The following is a 17362-nucleotide window of genomic DNA, read 5'->3' as shown; positions in this document are numbered from 1 at the left end:
ACTCTATGGTCTTCCTGCTGCTTCAGAATGTCAGTAAAGCCAAAATAAAGGTCAACATTCACATGGAGTTTTTTAGTGAAACTCAACCTCATTGTCAGAAAAGAAACTGGTGAAAGAGGTGGCAGAATAGACATCAATTACCTGAGGGATTTTCATATTTCTTGTACCATCTCCTTTCCAATGCTTCTGAAGGCACTAAATACTAAAAATAAAGTTATATTTAATCATGCTAAGCACATAGATTAAAGGTTATGCCTAGTACAAACCTAATTTGGTTTGACAATGTAGGCTTAGCATTTACTCATATCTAGATGCAGACAAAAGTAAATTGTCTGTGCAAAAAGCATTCGAACTTTGTTTAACAAGAGACAGATTAGAGTACTAAAGGCAATGGATTTCAATGGTCCATGCAGAAGAATGGAAAATGGCATATATTCATATCAGAAATACAGATAAAAAAAAATAAAATAAAATAATAAAAAAAAAAAAATATATATATATATATATATATATATATATATATATATATATATATATATATATATATATATATATTTCTGAAGTTCCTATATACTAAGCTCTAACCAAAGTCAGCTGTGTTTCCACTCCTGATCTGCTACTCACTCAAGAGTCCTTTACTGAGTAATTCCCTCCATTTTCCTTGGGATTCTGTTCCTATCTAAACAGACTGGGTAAATGGCAACAGTAGAAATACTGAAGGAGCCTTTTGGTTCTGTATAACCTGAACATTTTTTACATGATTTGCACTAGGGGATTAGAAACGCCAGTAAAGATCGTAATATTGAAACAACCAGTACAAAAACTGGAAAGTGCATGTACATGAACATGCACACAGCTGTAAATTATGGTTCTGGTAACTAATGCTATTTGCTGAATTAATTAACATTTAGATATCATGAACATCAGCATCAACAAAACAGCACCCACATTAAATTAATGGAATAAAATAAATAAAACGATTTACTAGACTATTTGGTGATCCTGAAAGAAAAATCACGGTCAAATTATTACAAGGAGATCTATGGGAGAAAAGCCTTTTTTTTTTAATCACTCAGATTATCTCTTATCTACACTTAAGGATTGTTTACATGGTTTTCTTTCTATATAAACGACATCTTTAATCATACACTAGCTTGCAGTGTCTTGATTATGTAGTCCTCTTACTTTCAGTGAAGCTGCTGTATTTTAAACCCAGAAAAGACTTACGACAGCTGTTGCACATAGTCAATACAACAACTGGAATGTCCTAAAAAAGAACAAAAACACTTGTGTACTAACAACCAAACATCAAACAAATCAGCCAAGGCACTTATGGCCTTAAATACAAATATAAAAAACCTTAATAAATCAAGAGTGAGTGACATCACCAACAACATCCACAGGGCAGGGGTGAAGTAAACTTTAAAAGCAGCAATTTACGTGATGCAAACCAATCATAAGCAGTAAGAATTAGAAAGCCAGATTGAAATTCACAAAGAAAAGTGATGGCCTGCAAAAGTTCTGAAATAAAGATTTACCTCTGCTATGGTGATGGAAACACCAAAAAAAAGGATCAGCTCATGAAATGTATGAGCTCACTGGTCAAGCACAGTGCAGATAGTATCATGGCTTGTGCTTATTTTGCTGCTTCTGGAACTTATCTTTATTGATGATATAACATCATGTTAGAAGCAGAATGAAATCAGCACCATCTTGAAGATGAATTTCACCATCTGAAGAGTAGACTGAAGGAAGACACCTGCAAAAATAACTACTAATAATATAATATAATTTAATAAAATGCCTAGAAAAACATCATTTCAAATGTTATTTTTATCAATTTACTTTTAGATGCCAATTCTTATTATATATTTTATTACAAATTTCATTTAAATTTAATGTATTTCTTCGCTTGCATTTAAATACAAGCCTTTATATAGTCTCTTCACTTGATTGATTGTCATTTAAACATTTACATTTTTGCCTACTGTTACTGATGCAAATTATTGTGCTTCTCTCTGTTTTGATGATTATAGAGAATGACGTGCAACTTTCCAAATAGTTAAACAAACCACATAGGTCAAAAGGTTTTAAATGTTTTGGTCAGATCGACTGCATATTCTTAAACTATATACTTACAAGAAATGGGCCAAAATGATGAGAAAAGTAAAATAAATAAATAAATAAAAAATAAGCCTAAAAATATCTTAACTGTTGTAGATGTTTTCAAGTAAAGATATCAAAATATTGTTTGCATCATTTGAAGGAGAATCTAAATTTTGAAGACATATTCTGCCAAACACCACCTGCTCAGTTGTTGGTCATCTACTTTATGATATATTAATACTCAAGTTCATTATTTGTTCAAGTGAGAAAACACATAAAATAATGCCAGTAAACTATTACCCAACACTTACTGCATGTCAGCAGGAACAAAGGTGCATGGCTTAAATGTACAGACATGTGGTGCTCCCCTACAGCGCACTTCCCACTTCAAAGATCCCAAACAACCTAGTGATTCCCCAGACTACTGAATTCCTGGAATAAGCAACACATTCATCATCCCAGAAAAAATATTCTGTGAACTAAAGCATCTGCACTAGAACCTGAGAACTGCATAAAGCAAGCTGTGTGGAGCAGTGCATGCTTTAAACATCAGAGAAACGAGAGGAGTTAGTCAGGTTTCACTGGAAGTGGAGTTGAATAGCTGGAGATGGATTAGGGGAAAGAGTACAGGATAAACTAAAGGTTTTAAACTAACAAAATTAACACTAGAATTTTTTTACAGTCAGTGAACTGCCACTTCTGTCCATTCAGACTTCACATAACTCTTAATTCGGTTGATTTGAGGTTCTCATTAGCATTTTCAAGCTACTTACTAGCTAGCTTGCTGAGTGCTCATTGGCAAAACAGTACTTTTTATAATGACACAAAGTGCTGACTTGAAAAAACAAATTCAGATCAGTAAACATTTATTTGTACCTACATTACATGTTAGTTAATAAGCACCAATTATAGGTTTGCAAAGTAGCTAACTTATTATCTAAAATGCAAGGCAGAAACGATTAGAAATAGTTTGGATAACACAGTAAATGAATGGTCAGCGCTATATTAACAATTAATATATCTTTATTTAAAATATTTTGAAAGTGGTGTTACCATAAATAATGGTAAATTATAAAATAATGCAATATATCAATTTATGTATTAAAATTTCCATCACATGACCTGCAGTTTCCCAAGCAAAGGTTTCCAGACTGCCCAGTTGTGCATTTTCACCCAGTATGACAACCATTTGCATTTTATTCATTAATAGAACTTAACATATGTTTTCTAATATATCACATGAATAATGCAAGGATCCATCTTTTTTTTTTAAGAAAATTACAGACTACATCTTGTAAATCATTGGTGATATCTTATAGATATAATGGCAAGTTCATGAAAGAAGTTCTGCTGTGTGATAGATCTCACTGAATAAAGTTAGCATGATGTTTTTGTGTAGCTAATTCCCCCTGAAAAGGAAAAAAATGTAATAAAATAAAATAGTAAACTCGGACATTGTTCATACACTGATAGGATTTTATATGGTCATAAAAGTTGAAACCACTTTGGCACCATAAGTTCCTTTTGGTCAAAAACAATGCTAGAGCCCTGTATTTAAAGTGCAATAACGTTTATCGGCAATGCAGCATATTACATCTGATTTGTAGCCATAGGGCAGAATTTGTTTGTTGGACTTTTTACAATTTCATACCTGTTAATTGGATTCACATGCTAATTTAGCTTTTTAATAACTTTTTGTAGATCTTAATAAGTCTATTAGAATGTACCTGCTTATAATTTATAATTAAAGATATTAGCCAGTTATTTGTGAAACAAATTTCATGCTTGTAAGATGATTGTATAGCTGTTAAACTGTAAATGCATGCTGAAGGTGCACAAATCTAGCTTGTGTGGTCGACAGTACATCTCTAAATTTTTTAGATTTATATTTTGTCAGGATTTTGAGAAGACCAGAACTGAACCTAAATGTACTGTCTGTTTCCATGTTTGCCAGAACATATGCGCAGAAGGACAAAAAACCGAGGTCCATGTAATTTTATTACTGACCACAGTCGACTGATATGTGTTGACCTTTCTCCAAACAGCAGTGCAGGGGGCCAAGAGAAAGAAAGGAATATCAAATCTCTGTATAAATCGACTGCTGACAGTAGGGAGGACTAGAAAGGAGGAGCCAGTTCCACTTACTCTGACTTTGGCATTACCTAATATTGGCATTATGAGTCATATTCAAGCTGCTAAATATGTTCTACAGCTGCGTTTCAGGGATCCAGTTTATTATAACAGCGTAGGAGGAAGGAAGAGGAAAAAAAAACCCTGGATTTTTTTTTCTTATGGACCTGACATGTTGCTTGAAAAAGCACTTATCAAGAGATCTCCTGAATGGACTGCATGTATGCACTGTTTTGCATTCACACGAAGCCAGCAGTGTCTCCTAGTGCCTGAAGCACTTCCTCTGTTCAAAGTAGCCTTACACCATGTTGACAATTAGCTAGTGTTTCTCCTATTCCCAATCACCTAGAGAGGCGCCAGTGCAAGCACTCAGGCTTCCTGATGCTTCAACACACACACACACACACACACACACACACACACACACACACACACACACACACACACACACACACACACACACACACACACACACACACACACACACACACACACACACACACATGAAGTAACCGCACAAACTTCCATTAATTCTATGGAGTCTGCATGCATTGTTGCAGACCTTTAACAATCCTTTATGGTGGTTTAAAAAAATACAACTTATTTCCATCAGTAAATGCATTTGACAATGTGGTTTCTCTGCAATGCATCACAGATTACTTAGGGGATGTGAATGGATGAAGTCTTTGGGTCAAAAAAGATTGGCTTTTGACAGCTTATATCAACAATGTAGGACTTGCTAAATAAAAAAAAAAAAAAAGAAAAGGAAAAGAAAAGAAAAGAATAAAGAAACAGCCAAATATCCACACAAAGTCAAACAGTAAGCTTTTGGGTCTTACCAAGATATAAAGACACATACAGAAGCCAGGCATACCAGGTATATATACACACACACACACACACACACACACACACACAAACTAAAAGTTCTTTAAGCCAGTAAATGATTTCCATATGTATTTTGACTGATGGGAAAAGGGGGTAGACTATTTGGCTGCAGCTCAAATGAGGAGATCTTTGTTGATATCTCTGAATATCAGCGCAGCTAAATTTATAACAAACTTTCTAGTTTCAGCTACAGGCTTGGCATTTACACTAAACTATTTGGAGAATGTAAACTAGAGAGAAGCATTTTCATCATGGTCTGGAGAGAAATAGGAATGCCACTGTGATTATTCAAGGTGGCAAATAAGTTTAACCCTAACCTTAACCCTTACCCTAACCCAAATTAGAAATGACCTTTAAAACAGATCTGTTCAAGCTACATTTTACATGTGGTATGTTTCTTCATAATGGAAAAAAGTACTGACTATGTATTTAATTGTATAATTGTAACAAAACTGATTTTGCACTGGAGCAAAAACATTCAGCAGCTCTCTTTAGCCATGTTCAAGTGATTTAATAAGTATTTAGAAGTTTCATGATTATAACCCAGTACAAATCAGCAAAGTCTGGAGATTGATGTTTCCAGAGCCAATTCAAGCAAATCGCCAATGTGAAACACATAAAATATGTTTATATTTAAATAATTACAACATGCTTAGGGATTCTGGTGCTAATTTGTTGGTTTTATTTTGTTATGTCTGCGAGAGTTTTGTGGTGGTCTGCTGCTCTAAAGTCACAGGGAAACATTGCAAGCGCATTTTCAGTGGCATTTAATAATAGTCTCAATTCTAAGGTCTAAGTCAGGTTTGATGTCAGCACCTATAAAATGAACAGAGGCTTCTTTTTTCACTCAACATTGTCCAGTGACATTTAAATATAAAATGAATCAATATTGAAAAGCCAACATGAAAGTGTTGAAAAGAACATTGCTGAATTCAAAGTTTTAAAAGTTGGGCTGTGTTATTAGAGAAACTCATAACGAGCTATTTGACGAAGACGGAAATGATTCTGAAGGCGGAATTAGCCTGAAAATTAAAAAGCTGATCTGTGTAAGTAGTGTGGACAGACAAGATGAGAAATGGATCAGCTAAAGCACCAAAGAAGTGCTAAATCATTGATTACTGTGGAGGTCATGCTTACATGTAAAGACAGAGACATGCAAATCCAGTCAAAAATACTTTAATCCCCTCTGAATAAACTGGAATAGTAATTTTAAATGACATTAATGAGCTCTGTTTAATAAAATCTTGTTTGAATTAAACCAATCATATTTGAAACAACATACGCCCAGTTTTATAGACATGCAGTGATAAAAAGATACAAAAGCAAACTAGGGGTAGCAACACTAACTTTATGCAAGATATAGCTAAATGTGCAGAATAGCTGTTCCAAGATGTAAAATGATTGGCCACATAATGAGCTTCCACATTCCTAATACTCGGAGGAATGTAATTATTTGATTTCGAGTGTGTTTTGATTTAATCACCATGAATTGACATACGGTTAATTAAGGCTACAGGAGATATAGACCTTAACAGACCTCTCATAGATGTGATCTGAGGTCAGAGATGGGGTCTAGTTGGAATGACAAGACTTATTCCAGAAGGAAAAATCTTCCCACAACACCCACGACCTTCTACCGCCAAAGTGAATACACAGAACTCCAAATGGGGGAGAAAGTCAGAAACCTGATGAAAGATGTTTTGGTTACAGGATACCATAGTTTGCAAACTGAACCTACAACTGATTTTGGGGATTTTAGTCAGCATGGAAGCTGATTGAGGCTGTGCAAGTCAATCCAGCAACCTATAATAATCAGATGAGTGTGTGATTCAGTGATTCAGAAGTAGCCGTGATGTAATGTATATACCTCAATATAACTCAATAATCAGCACACAGACAAACAGTTTCTGTGGTCAGAACATACAATACAGTTGCCAGTATCCTTACAGATGATGTCATATGGATAGATGACAAATGCCCTGCTCATTACATTCACAGAAAATCTATTAGTGGTTAACCAAAAAGCCATGATATTAGGAGTTTTTCTGTGGATTTTGGAAAAGTAACAATTGTGTGCAGCATGAATAATGTTTTCTTCTTTACATAATACATTTTTAAAAATGTGTTTCATTGACCTTACATGAACTCGTAAAAAAATCCACTTGAGAACATTTTTTTTTTGCCTGCTAGAAAAAAATATATATATTTCTCCATTTTCTGTTTTGTCAACATTGTCCATTTTGCAGCAGAGCAGCTTTCATTGTAGCTGTTACAATTTATACACTACCCACACTACAAGGTATCTGAAAACACAAGGGAAGTAAATGACAATGAGAATGAATATAAAAAGACAATCTTACCATTTCTGCCCACCAGCTACATGTTGCTGTACGGTGTAACCAAACTGCGCCTGCTTTGGTCCCTTAATGACTCTGTGGCTCTTGGTGTCTACATTGAAACAGTCATGGAGCCCTAAAAGAAAGCAGAAATGGGTCAAACACAAGTCATCCAAGACATTTTTATTTTTTGTATTAATTGGCAATGGGGATAATATCTGAAACATTTTACAGAAATTGAAACAGAAATCTGCTGCCAAGATATATAGTTTGTAAGTGTGAGAATGTGAAATGGTAATTTAAACTAAATCTCACAATGCCATACAAAACCTCAATAGATCACACAATTGAAATATTGCTAGAATCCTACTTGTAGCATAGTATTTTTTGTACTACATGAATACATTTTGTGCATTATATACTTTTTGTCCATTATATACATATTGTACATTATAGGAATATTCTATACTTAAACATATCAATTACACCACAAGCAATTATTATTGTGTAACCATGTTATAATCAGCTTTTAACACGATAAGCTTGGAAATATACTCAAATGTTTTTGGGCTGAATGCATGCCTCGTTAAGGAATCTGTTATCACTCAGTAGGAGTTCCTGCTGAAGCACAGCTACCCCATAGTGTGAGGAGCAACTGACCTCTTTGACACACTAAAACAACAAATACTCTCATGGAGGTCCATTGGAACATCTTGGTGAAGATCAGCCTTTTTCACTCACTTACAAAGAACAAATCTGTGTTTTCTTTCAGCTTTAACTGTTTTTCTGTCAGCCATTCAACAGGTCATTGTACAACTGGTTTGCCTCATCAGGGTAAAGTAATCAATCAGTCAATCAATAAGCCAGTCAATTACAGAAACTGAAAGGTGAACGTTAGTAAAGTGAAATAACAGACTGAGCACAACTAATGAACTTTTAGACTGTGTGTTCTTTTAATTGGAACTGTATGCAGAGCTGAATAACTTTTAATGTTTTTCAAGTTTTAAGGGTCATTAATTTAATCATAGACTACAACATAGACCTAAAAGAGTTCTCCCAGAGAGTCATATAAATGTAAATGTAAATATATATATATATATATATATATATATATATATATATATATATATATATATATATATATATATATATATATATATATATATATGTACATTCACACATACATAAATACATCAAATAAACAGAAAGGGTGGAAGATGTCATCAAACTTTTTCTAATGTCCAGTTTTGATGAACTTGCATCTAATATAGTCCCATTTTCTGATTCCTGAATGACAGGAGAGAAACCTTGTTTGTTGATTAGGTTTTGTGTAGAGGCTATCATGCATGAAATGCCCAGGAGATCTGCAATTACTGGAATACTTCAACCAGCCCATCTGTCCCCAACAAATATGTCAGGTCAAAATGACTGATATTATTTCCCCTAGTTCTAATGTTTGATGTGGAAACAGAATCTCTTGACCAGTATGTACATGATTTCATGACATCATCCAGCTCATTGCTTGAGGTTTTCCCAAGTAAATGATCCTAGTCAAGTAAATAACTGTCTGTTAAAAAGGATTAAGAAAACTCTTCGGTGCTGTTTAGTCTCCTCATCTACATCTCTGGATGATCTCAAACAAAGCAGTTCTGATTTCAAATTAAACCTTGTTAAGAAATACATTTTCTATTGGAAGATTAATTTTCTGTAATTTCCAAATGATTTATAGTACTTGCTGAATACATAATATGCTTTAGAATAAAAAACTGATTATTTATGCTCAGACTTTAAGTGGTTAAAACAATTTACTGGTGACAACGTTGTGAAACATGAGGCCTAAATCTTGCAAAGGATTTACTTTTCCACTTGCATAAGTCAGTAATTGAAGAAAATATGGAAAAAAGGAGTGATGGTCTTTTGGCAGACAGGAGAAGTTAAGTTAAGCCTTCTTAGCCTTGACCTGACATTATAAACCCGTCCTGTATTATGTCTTGTTCCTTCGTTTTACTGTCAGTTATTTAGAACTGCTTTCTCCTCTGGCATTGACGATATGCTACTGTGGTGATAAGGCTGATGTCATTGCACCTTGTTTTCCAACACGAACTAATGCTGACTTTTCTTTAATTGCCTTTTGGTTGTATTCCAAGGCATAAAAGCATCATGTCTGTAAGGAGAGAAGGTGAGAAATGTTAAATGTTATCCTTTTATATACTTTTAAAACTAACAACAAAAATGATATTAGTGAAAGGATATGGAAAAAGAAGAGAATGTTTTTTGTACAAAAAACTATCACAGATCGTAGTTTATTTTTCTGTGTAAGAGTTTATTCGTTTTTCGTTTTTCTTTACAGTAATATGTCTCATGGAATGTACACTCACAGCCAATAGAAGAAAACATGAATTTGACCTTGCAGGATATCCCCTCTGACATGTATGAATGATAGGTATATATTATATATTAATATAATATTATATCCAAGTTATATAAATATATAACTTGGATATGTTTTAGAGTAGTCAATGTGCATCTTGTATAGCAGTACATATTTATGTAATCTGAAAATAACTCAATATACAGCCTAAATAGCTAAATAGCCGGCAACAACAATTGAGTACACCACTCAATATTTTGTAAGCACCATTGTTATCCAACACTGCCTTAATGCTCCTGGGGATGGAATTCACAAGAGCTGCACAGGTTGTTGCTGAGATCCTTTTCCATTTCTCCATAATGATATCACAGAGCTGCTGGATGTTAGACACATGGTGCTTCTTCACTTGAGGATGCCCCGCAGGTGCTCAATAGGGTTCAGGTCTGAAGACATACTTAGCCACTCCATCACCTTTAGCAAGGCAGTTGTCATCTTGACGGTGTGTTTGGGGTCGTTATTATGTTGAAAAAGCTGCCGTTCGGTTTCTGAAGGGAGGGCATCATATTCTGCTTCAGAATGTCACAGTACATCTTGGAATCCATGTTTCCATCAATGAATTGCAGCTCCCAGTTCCAGCAGCACTCATGGAGCCTCAGACCATAACGCTACAAACCATCATGTTGACTGTAGGCAAGACACAATTTTCTTTGTACTCCTGACCAGGACTTTGCCACACATGCTGGACATCTGAGCCAAACAAGTTTATCTTTGTCTCTTTAGACCACAGGACACGGTTGAAGCAATTTATAATCAAACTGTTTGCGGACTTTCTTGTGAGCCAGCTTTATTAAAGGTTTACTTCTGGAACAATGGCTATGCAAAACGACTTTTTGCAGTGTGCGGTGTATGGTCTGAGCACTGATGAGCGGACCTTCCGCTTCTTTAACCTCTGAAGCAATGCTGGCAACACTCATGCATCTGTTTTTTGAGCCAGGGCTGCACCTGATGAGGTTTTGCATGGTTACATACAGCTGTTGGCAGTTATTTAGACAATTATAGCTGAATGTTGAGGTATTTTTTATTGGACAGCAATGCTGCACATTGACTACAATATATCCAAGTTTCATTTTTATAATATTGTCCCTTGAGAAGATATACTAATATGGTTGCAGAAATGTGAGGGGTGTACCCACTTTTTAAGTGAAAATATCATGTTAATGTGAAAATATTATGTTAATGTGAACCTTATTGAGTTCATTGAATGTTGGACTCATAGTAGTACTATATGCGATTAGAGACTAGCATGATGGTGTTAGCACCAGCATCAGCATTTAAACAGAGGGTACAGATGAGGGGGTAAGAGAGCTGGGCAGCTAAAGTTCTGCTGCATCAGTCTCATTAGGTGAAGCACAGACTAATTTTACTGGTTCCATTATGATCAGCAAGTCAGATGGCTTTGTGGATAGCATTTAACCTGTTGTCAGGCTTCCCTTTTGGGGACTCATAGCTGAAAATTACCTACCTAAATTAAACTATTCAATTATTTAGTGAGAAACCTCTTTTCAGATTTCAGACTCATGGAGGACACTACATTTATACAATCATTTTTTTACAACTTTAATATACAACTTATATTAAACAATGACTGGACTTAATATGGATCATTGGTGTAGCATAAAAAATATTGAAATCGTTTTCAAAATATTTAATGGCAATAACATGCACAAGAATGGTGACATAAACCAGTCAGACATGTCAAATATAAATGGTACATATGAACATGTAAGCAACAGAAGAAATGGCCTTTTCTGACTGGCTCATCCGTATCTCTATAAGAAGCCTAAGCAACTGTTATGACAGTCACACAAGGTATACAGGTAAACCCCGACTTACGACATAGATAGGGACCAAAAAAACGGTTGTTAATCCATCAGGTCGTAAGTCGAGAAGAGTGACTACTCTATGAAGCATTCCGATGCAGACATAAAGAGGCACTATAAACACATTTACATTTTTTTACATAGTACAAATAAAGCAAATACAAAATAAGATCAGGAGGCTTGCTTTTCTTATCAAAAAAACCTAACATTTTATAACCCACATGTGTGTGAATAATCAGTGAGTGGATTAAGTTAGAAAAGATGCAAAAGGAAAGCTAATAAGCATGTCATGATCCTGAATGCAGTGAGGTATTATGTTCCCTGATTTATTAAAATTCCCATTCCAAGCTTCAGTATATTTGCATGATTTCTTGAGCAATTAAAAAAAAAATAAATACGGGACTCAAAGGCAAGATTTTAGGAAAATGATCACGAAAACTATTCAAACTATCAAAAGTGTTTTGTATTTTCAATTTCATTCTTGCATCAAAAGCAATCAAAGAGGGGAATGAATGCAAGAGCACAGGGAAGCTGCAGTTTTTATTTCAAACCTTAATGTGGCCCGACAATTTAATACTCCCGCTAATATCGGCATCTCGCAAAGCAGTCTTTGCCTTGCTTTTTTTGTGTACAGATGCTCATGCCCAGATAAATAAACCTCAGTACCGTGGCTGCTGGCTCTGCATGTCCAGACTGAGATTGCATTGCCTTTGGCCAAGAAGCAAGCTGCAGGAGCTTTACCACAGCCATGCTGACACACAAGTACCCCCAGATCAACAGCACTGAGGATCCAAATTCAAGACAGATTCAAAGATTCAAGAACTTAAAGCACTGACTAATTACTGACACAGTCTAATTACCAAGAATCCCAATTAACAATGAAGATACTGATCACAAATTAGTGTCCCAGCATGGGCTGTTTGGTAGAATCCCCCATCTATAATAGACCCAACTACACTGGGTCAACAGAGAACCCTAAATTCATTAAAAAATCTATAATTGGAACAATTGAATCAAGCCTACTGACAATGCATTCTCTTGAGACATGAGACACGACTTTAAAACTCAATCAACTTAAGACATGGTGGTTCTCAAATCTGAAACAGATGACCCCAAGTCTTGGATAATCTCAAAAATAAAACCTGATGTGACCTAGTCCGAAACTTTTGATGCAAACTCAGAACAGCTCTCCATTATAAACACAGCTAAGGTAAAAAACAAAGCTGCCAGCTGTAAATGATTGCTGTCTGTGATAGACAGAACACCTCCACACATCTGCTTGTCTCTCACTCATCCCTTTTTTCCTTCACAAATATTTGCACATATTTACATGTGGAGCTGTTCTGATGCCCATCGGCTAGGATTATGAGCAAGTAGATTTGCTTCTAATACATTTTACATGCCTGAAATTCATCGTTCCGACCACTTATACGGTCTTGCACTTCACTGTACGTAGAGTCTATTCATATGTATGTGATTTTGCTTGGAACACAAAGGGAATGGTGAAACCAAACATCTTTCCATCCATGCCAACTTTCCTACTGTGTGTTCTTTAGTCTGGAAAACTAATCACAATTCTGATGGAGAGATGCTTTACAGGGGAGGGTCAGTGGCACGAGACAGAGTGTGAGCCCTTGCAAAGAAAATTAGCTGGAAGCAATAGCTGGGTGCTGTCCAAAATGCTCTTAACCACACTATATAATCACAATTACTCATGAGTGAAAGTACTCAAACTGCTCCACTGATATTCATAAAAATATAATGCTTACAATCTGAACATGTACTGTATATAAAAGAGGCAGGAAAACTGGAGAACTTGACAATTCATTTACCAAAGGGAAAGTGACACTAATACACCAAGGTGATAAATATTCCAAAAATGTTAAAGGTCTTTACTCAAATGAAAAACAAATATAAAAAGGTCTAATAATTTTCAAAGTAAATCTCCAACAAAACTTCACAAAAGAATCAATGTCTGGTACAGACCTCATTCTGGTTTCACTGATGATTAATTAATGCGCTTTTCACCAACAAACCGAAGTATCTGACTAAACATTAGATATAACTAACAAGGGTTTTACTCATTTACATTTTTTTTTACTCTTTATAAAAACTGCTCTGATAAACATTGTGTTTGTAGTCCCTTTTTATTTGTCACATCTGTAAATGTTTAGAGTTAGATTAACTCTTCCTGAAGCTAAAAGGTCAGTTTATGATTTGTAAAGAAATGTACAGATGTAGAAATTGGGAAAAGAAAGAGGAGTTTGGTTTGGAACGTAGTAAGCAAGCAGTCATATGTATTCACTGAATGAAAAACCCATGCCAAATACTTAAATGCATGAGTTAGATTCAGTAATGTAGTCTTTAATATGGACAGTATTGTTTGGTTGGATTTTTTTTTTTAATAAAAGTCACGAACAAACACACACACAAAATAAAAAATAAAAAAAGAAAAGAAAATACATATACATATTAAAAAATATATATATATATATATATATATATATATATATATATATATATATATATATATATATATATATATATATATATATAAAACCTAATCTCTAACCATATTCTCACATGGATAGTTAAACATTATTGGGTTCACCTAAAGAGGCTTTATTTGGCACCATCCCTTTTCCCAAAGGAACAATAAAAATAACCATTTTATGTTCAGGACTGAATTATTTACTTTTAACAGCTTTCATATGCATTAATTCATACAAATTGTTACACATCTTTAAGTATGACAAAGTGTTTTCCATGCATTTTTTTTTTTATCTGACCATAAAATAGTGGATTCTCTACCTACTCTACCCACAGTATACAATGCAGTTGTTAAGATTACCATGAGTAGCTGCTCAGCTGATAGATGTATTAAGGAAAAGGCAGGATTTAATGAGATTCTGCAACAGTACTGCAAAAACATTGCTTGACCAGTAGCAGTCTAGACCTCTTTCTGGATGACAAGCAGCTGAGGGGAAACCAAACACAGAGCAGGCTTTCCTTCACACACATCTCTCTATCTCTCTCTCTCTTTCTCCCTCCCTCCCTCTCTCTCTCTCTTTCTATCTTTTATTGATCTCATTTACACATGCATGTTAAATGTCCCCAGACCTGCACTAGTTCAATCACATTGTACATCATCCAATTTCAGACGGTGTCTAACATCATATATGACTTTTGGTCTGTGTCTTCCCAGCTCTTCTGTCTGTTTTACCAGTAGATAAATCAATTCCTACTGGACAGGAAGCCAGGATTTCCAGCCAGCGGCCCAATTTCTCCAGCAACACAAATATTTATACACTAGCTAAACTAATGTTTGAGCACAAATTTTGATTTAGAACAGCACTATGAAGGAGTCATAGTGTAACTCTTTCCCAGCATTGTCAAAAGATAAGGATGTAAAAAATTACTTCAGTTAATCATATTTCATTAAATAAATAAAATCTTGTCAAAACGCACTGTGTGAGTAAAATAAACAAAGAATCTCATTCATTAACCCGATGAGGTAACATCCAAATGAAACACTTTATATTTTGTAATGATATAACCTGTGCTCCTAATTACGCCTAGTTCGATGTCTTATCTTTTATAAGCACCAGCAGGACTCCACTCCACATGACAGAAGTGTCCATTTAAATAAGCCTGGGTGCACTAACTGCCTCAGGACAGCTCTCAGCTGCCAGGCTCTTGAACTCGATTTGTGAGCTGCTGTAAGTGTAATTTCACTGATAATTGAACAAGGCTGTAGCAGGAAATCAGCCTTTTTTTGTACAAATACATTTGTGCTAAAGGTCTGGTTATAGAACTTTCATTTCGAAGCACTCCTCAAGTATGGTAGGCAAAAGAATGGGTGCCTGAGTATTTAAGTTGTTCCAGTGCAAGCTCAGCATCTGTCAAAGCAGGAGGTTTCTGGACAGAGAATGTTTATTTTGGTCACACCATGACTTTTGTATTAACTCTTCTCTGAGAAAAGTCCTAAAGAAATCATAGCCGGAGTTGCCAAGCAATAAAAAGCAAACAGCTGTTTCTTTCTAAAGAATCTATCAAGGGCCATCTCTTTAAAGCCACAGGAAATACATCATGTGCACACACACACACACACACACACACACACACACACACACACACACACACACACACACACACTCACCTGGCCATAGGCAAAGGGTCCAAAGCAGCAAAGTGCAGTAGTACTCCATGTGTGTGTGTGTGTGTGGGTGCGTTTGTGTGTAAATGGGGGCAGAATGTCTGTCTGTGTGTTCTCCTTAAAGCTCCAGGCCTGACTGACTCCACTGCTGCTAAAAACCTTCACTATATCTAGGGGAAAGAGGAGGAGACTATGTCCAAAATGAAAAGGAGGTGCACATTCAGCTAGCAGGCAGATCATCCTGTACTCTTACTTATTTTTTTCCTCTTTCACTCATGCTCGCTCTCTCTCTCTCTCTTTCTCACTGACTTTCCATCATTCTATTAGTATCCATTCTGTTTTCTCAAAAGTGCCATTAATTATGCAGCCACTAAAATCTTTTGTATGTTTGTATCACATGTATGTGCAAGCTAGAAATTAGTATACAAATTGAATGTACTGGATAATCTACTGATGTACTGTAACTACAATTGTTTTTTATATATGAATCAATTCTGCTCCAACAATTTTCCAGTATTTAGTTAGACGTTTTAGCCTACTTAGTTAGAGTTAGATTTACCAATTTTAAATTCATTGAATTAGCATGATGGACGCTCTAATCTGTGGTTTGCATATCTCTGAGATAGCTAAAAAAAAAAAAACATGATGTGGAATTCCCAACTCATCTTTATCCAACATCCAACCCAGCCAAATAATTACATACTGCATAACATCTCTACTATTCAGACTACAAACCTCTTCTACAGTCTCTGCTATGTTGCATAAAATGTTAAGTAATCGATCAGCATCCACATAAGCCGATTCATGTCCCCTCTTTCAATTCATGTCTCACTCTGTTTCTAACACACACAAACACATTCACTTGGATGTCAAAGTGCACTATACTGGTATATCCCAGTGGGTTCTTGCTCACTGTGGCAAATACACACAATAAATCAACCCTTATAGGTCAGTATTTACTGCCCTGTAATCAGTCCTGTAACATTCACTCACTGCAACCAAACCTATACATTTACTTTCTCTGAACTATATATTTTAACTCAAATGTTGACAACTTTAGATTGTACAGTAATGAGAGTTTTGAAGCTTTTAAAATATTTTGACTTTCCATATTTCATATTTTTATTATTCAAAAAATTAGTAGATATTAAAAAGTGTGCACTTTGCCTTCTAACCCCATCACTACATGCTTTCAGACACCCAGAACATGAACTATGTACAAATAAAAAAATAAAAATAAATAAATACTATGTAATCCTTAAATGCCTAATATACATACTGTATGTATATATATATATATATATATATATATATATATATATATATATATATATATATATATATATATATATATATATATATAAAAAGCTTTGAGGAAGAACTGGACATGAAATTACAGGACCCTTGATGCTGATTGCATCTTGAACATTCGGGACAACTAAAGCTAAGACAACAGCTTTCATTTAGTGCACTTAAACAGTAATCTTCCCTTTAC

At 35.0% G+C, this 17362-nt stretch overlaps 1 protein-coding gene across 3 annotated transcripts in view; it reads right to left on the bottom strand.

Annotated features, from left to right (window-relative positions):
- itga11a (integrin, alpha 11a) overlaps window positions 1-15996 on the bottom strand; it is a 48457-nt gene extending 32461 nt beyond the window's left edge. For all 3 annotated transcript variants that reach the window (XR_006924589.1, XM_046840755.1, XM_046840756.1), the window contains exons 1-2: window positions 15871-15996; window positions 7485-7596 (exon numbers count right to left, since the gene is read on the bottom strand). Coding sequence is in view for 2 of the 3 variants with exons in the window: in XM_046840755.1 (XP_046696711.1) it covers window positions 7485-7596; window positions 15871-15919 (161 nt within the window). In the remaining variant the exon portion in view is untranslated. The remainder of the gene's footprint in view (window positions 1-7484; window positions 7597-15870) is intronic.
- Between the last annotated feature and the right edge of the window lie 1366 nt (window positions 15997-17362).

This window comes from Silurus meridionalis, chromosome 26 (genome assembly GCF_014805685.1).
Source record: "Silurus meridionalis isolate SWU-2019-XX chromosome 26, ASM1480568v1, whole genome shotgun sequence".
NCBI classification, from domain to species: domain Eukaryota; kingdom Metazoa; phylum Chordata; class Actinopteri; order Siluriformes; family Siluridae; genus Silurus; species Silurus meridionalis.
Note: the sequence above shows the minus strand (reverse complement) of the source record. Positions and strands in the feature narration are given on the sequence as shown.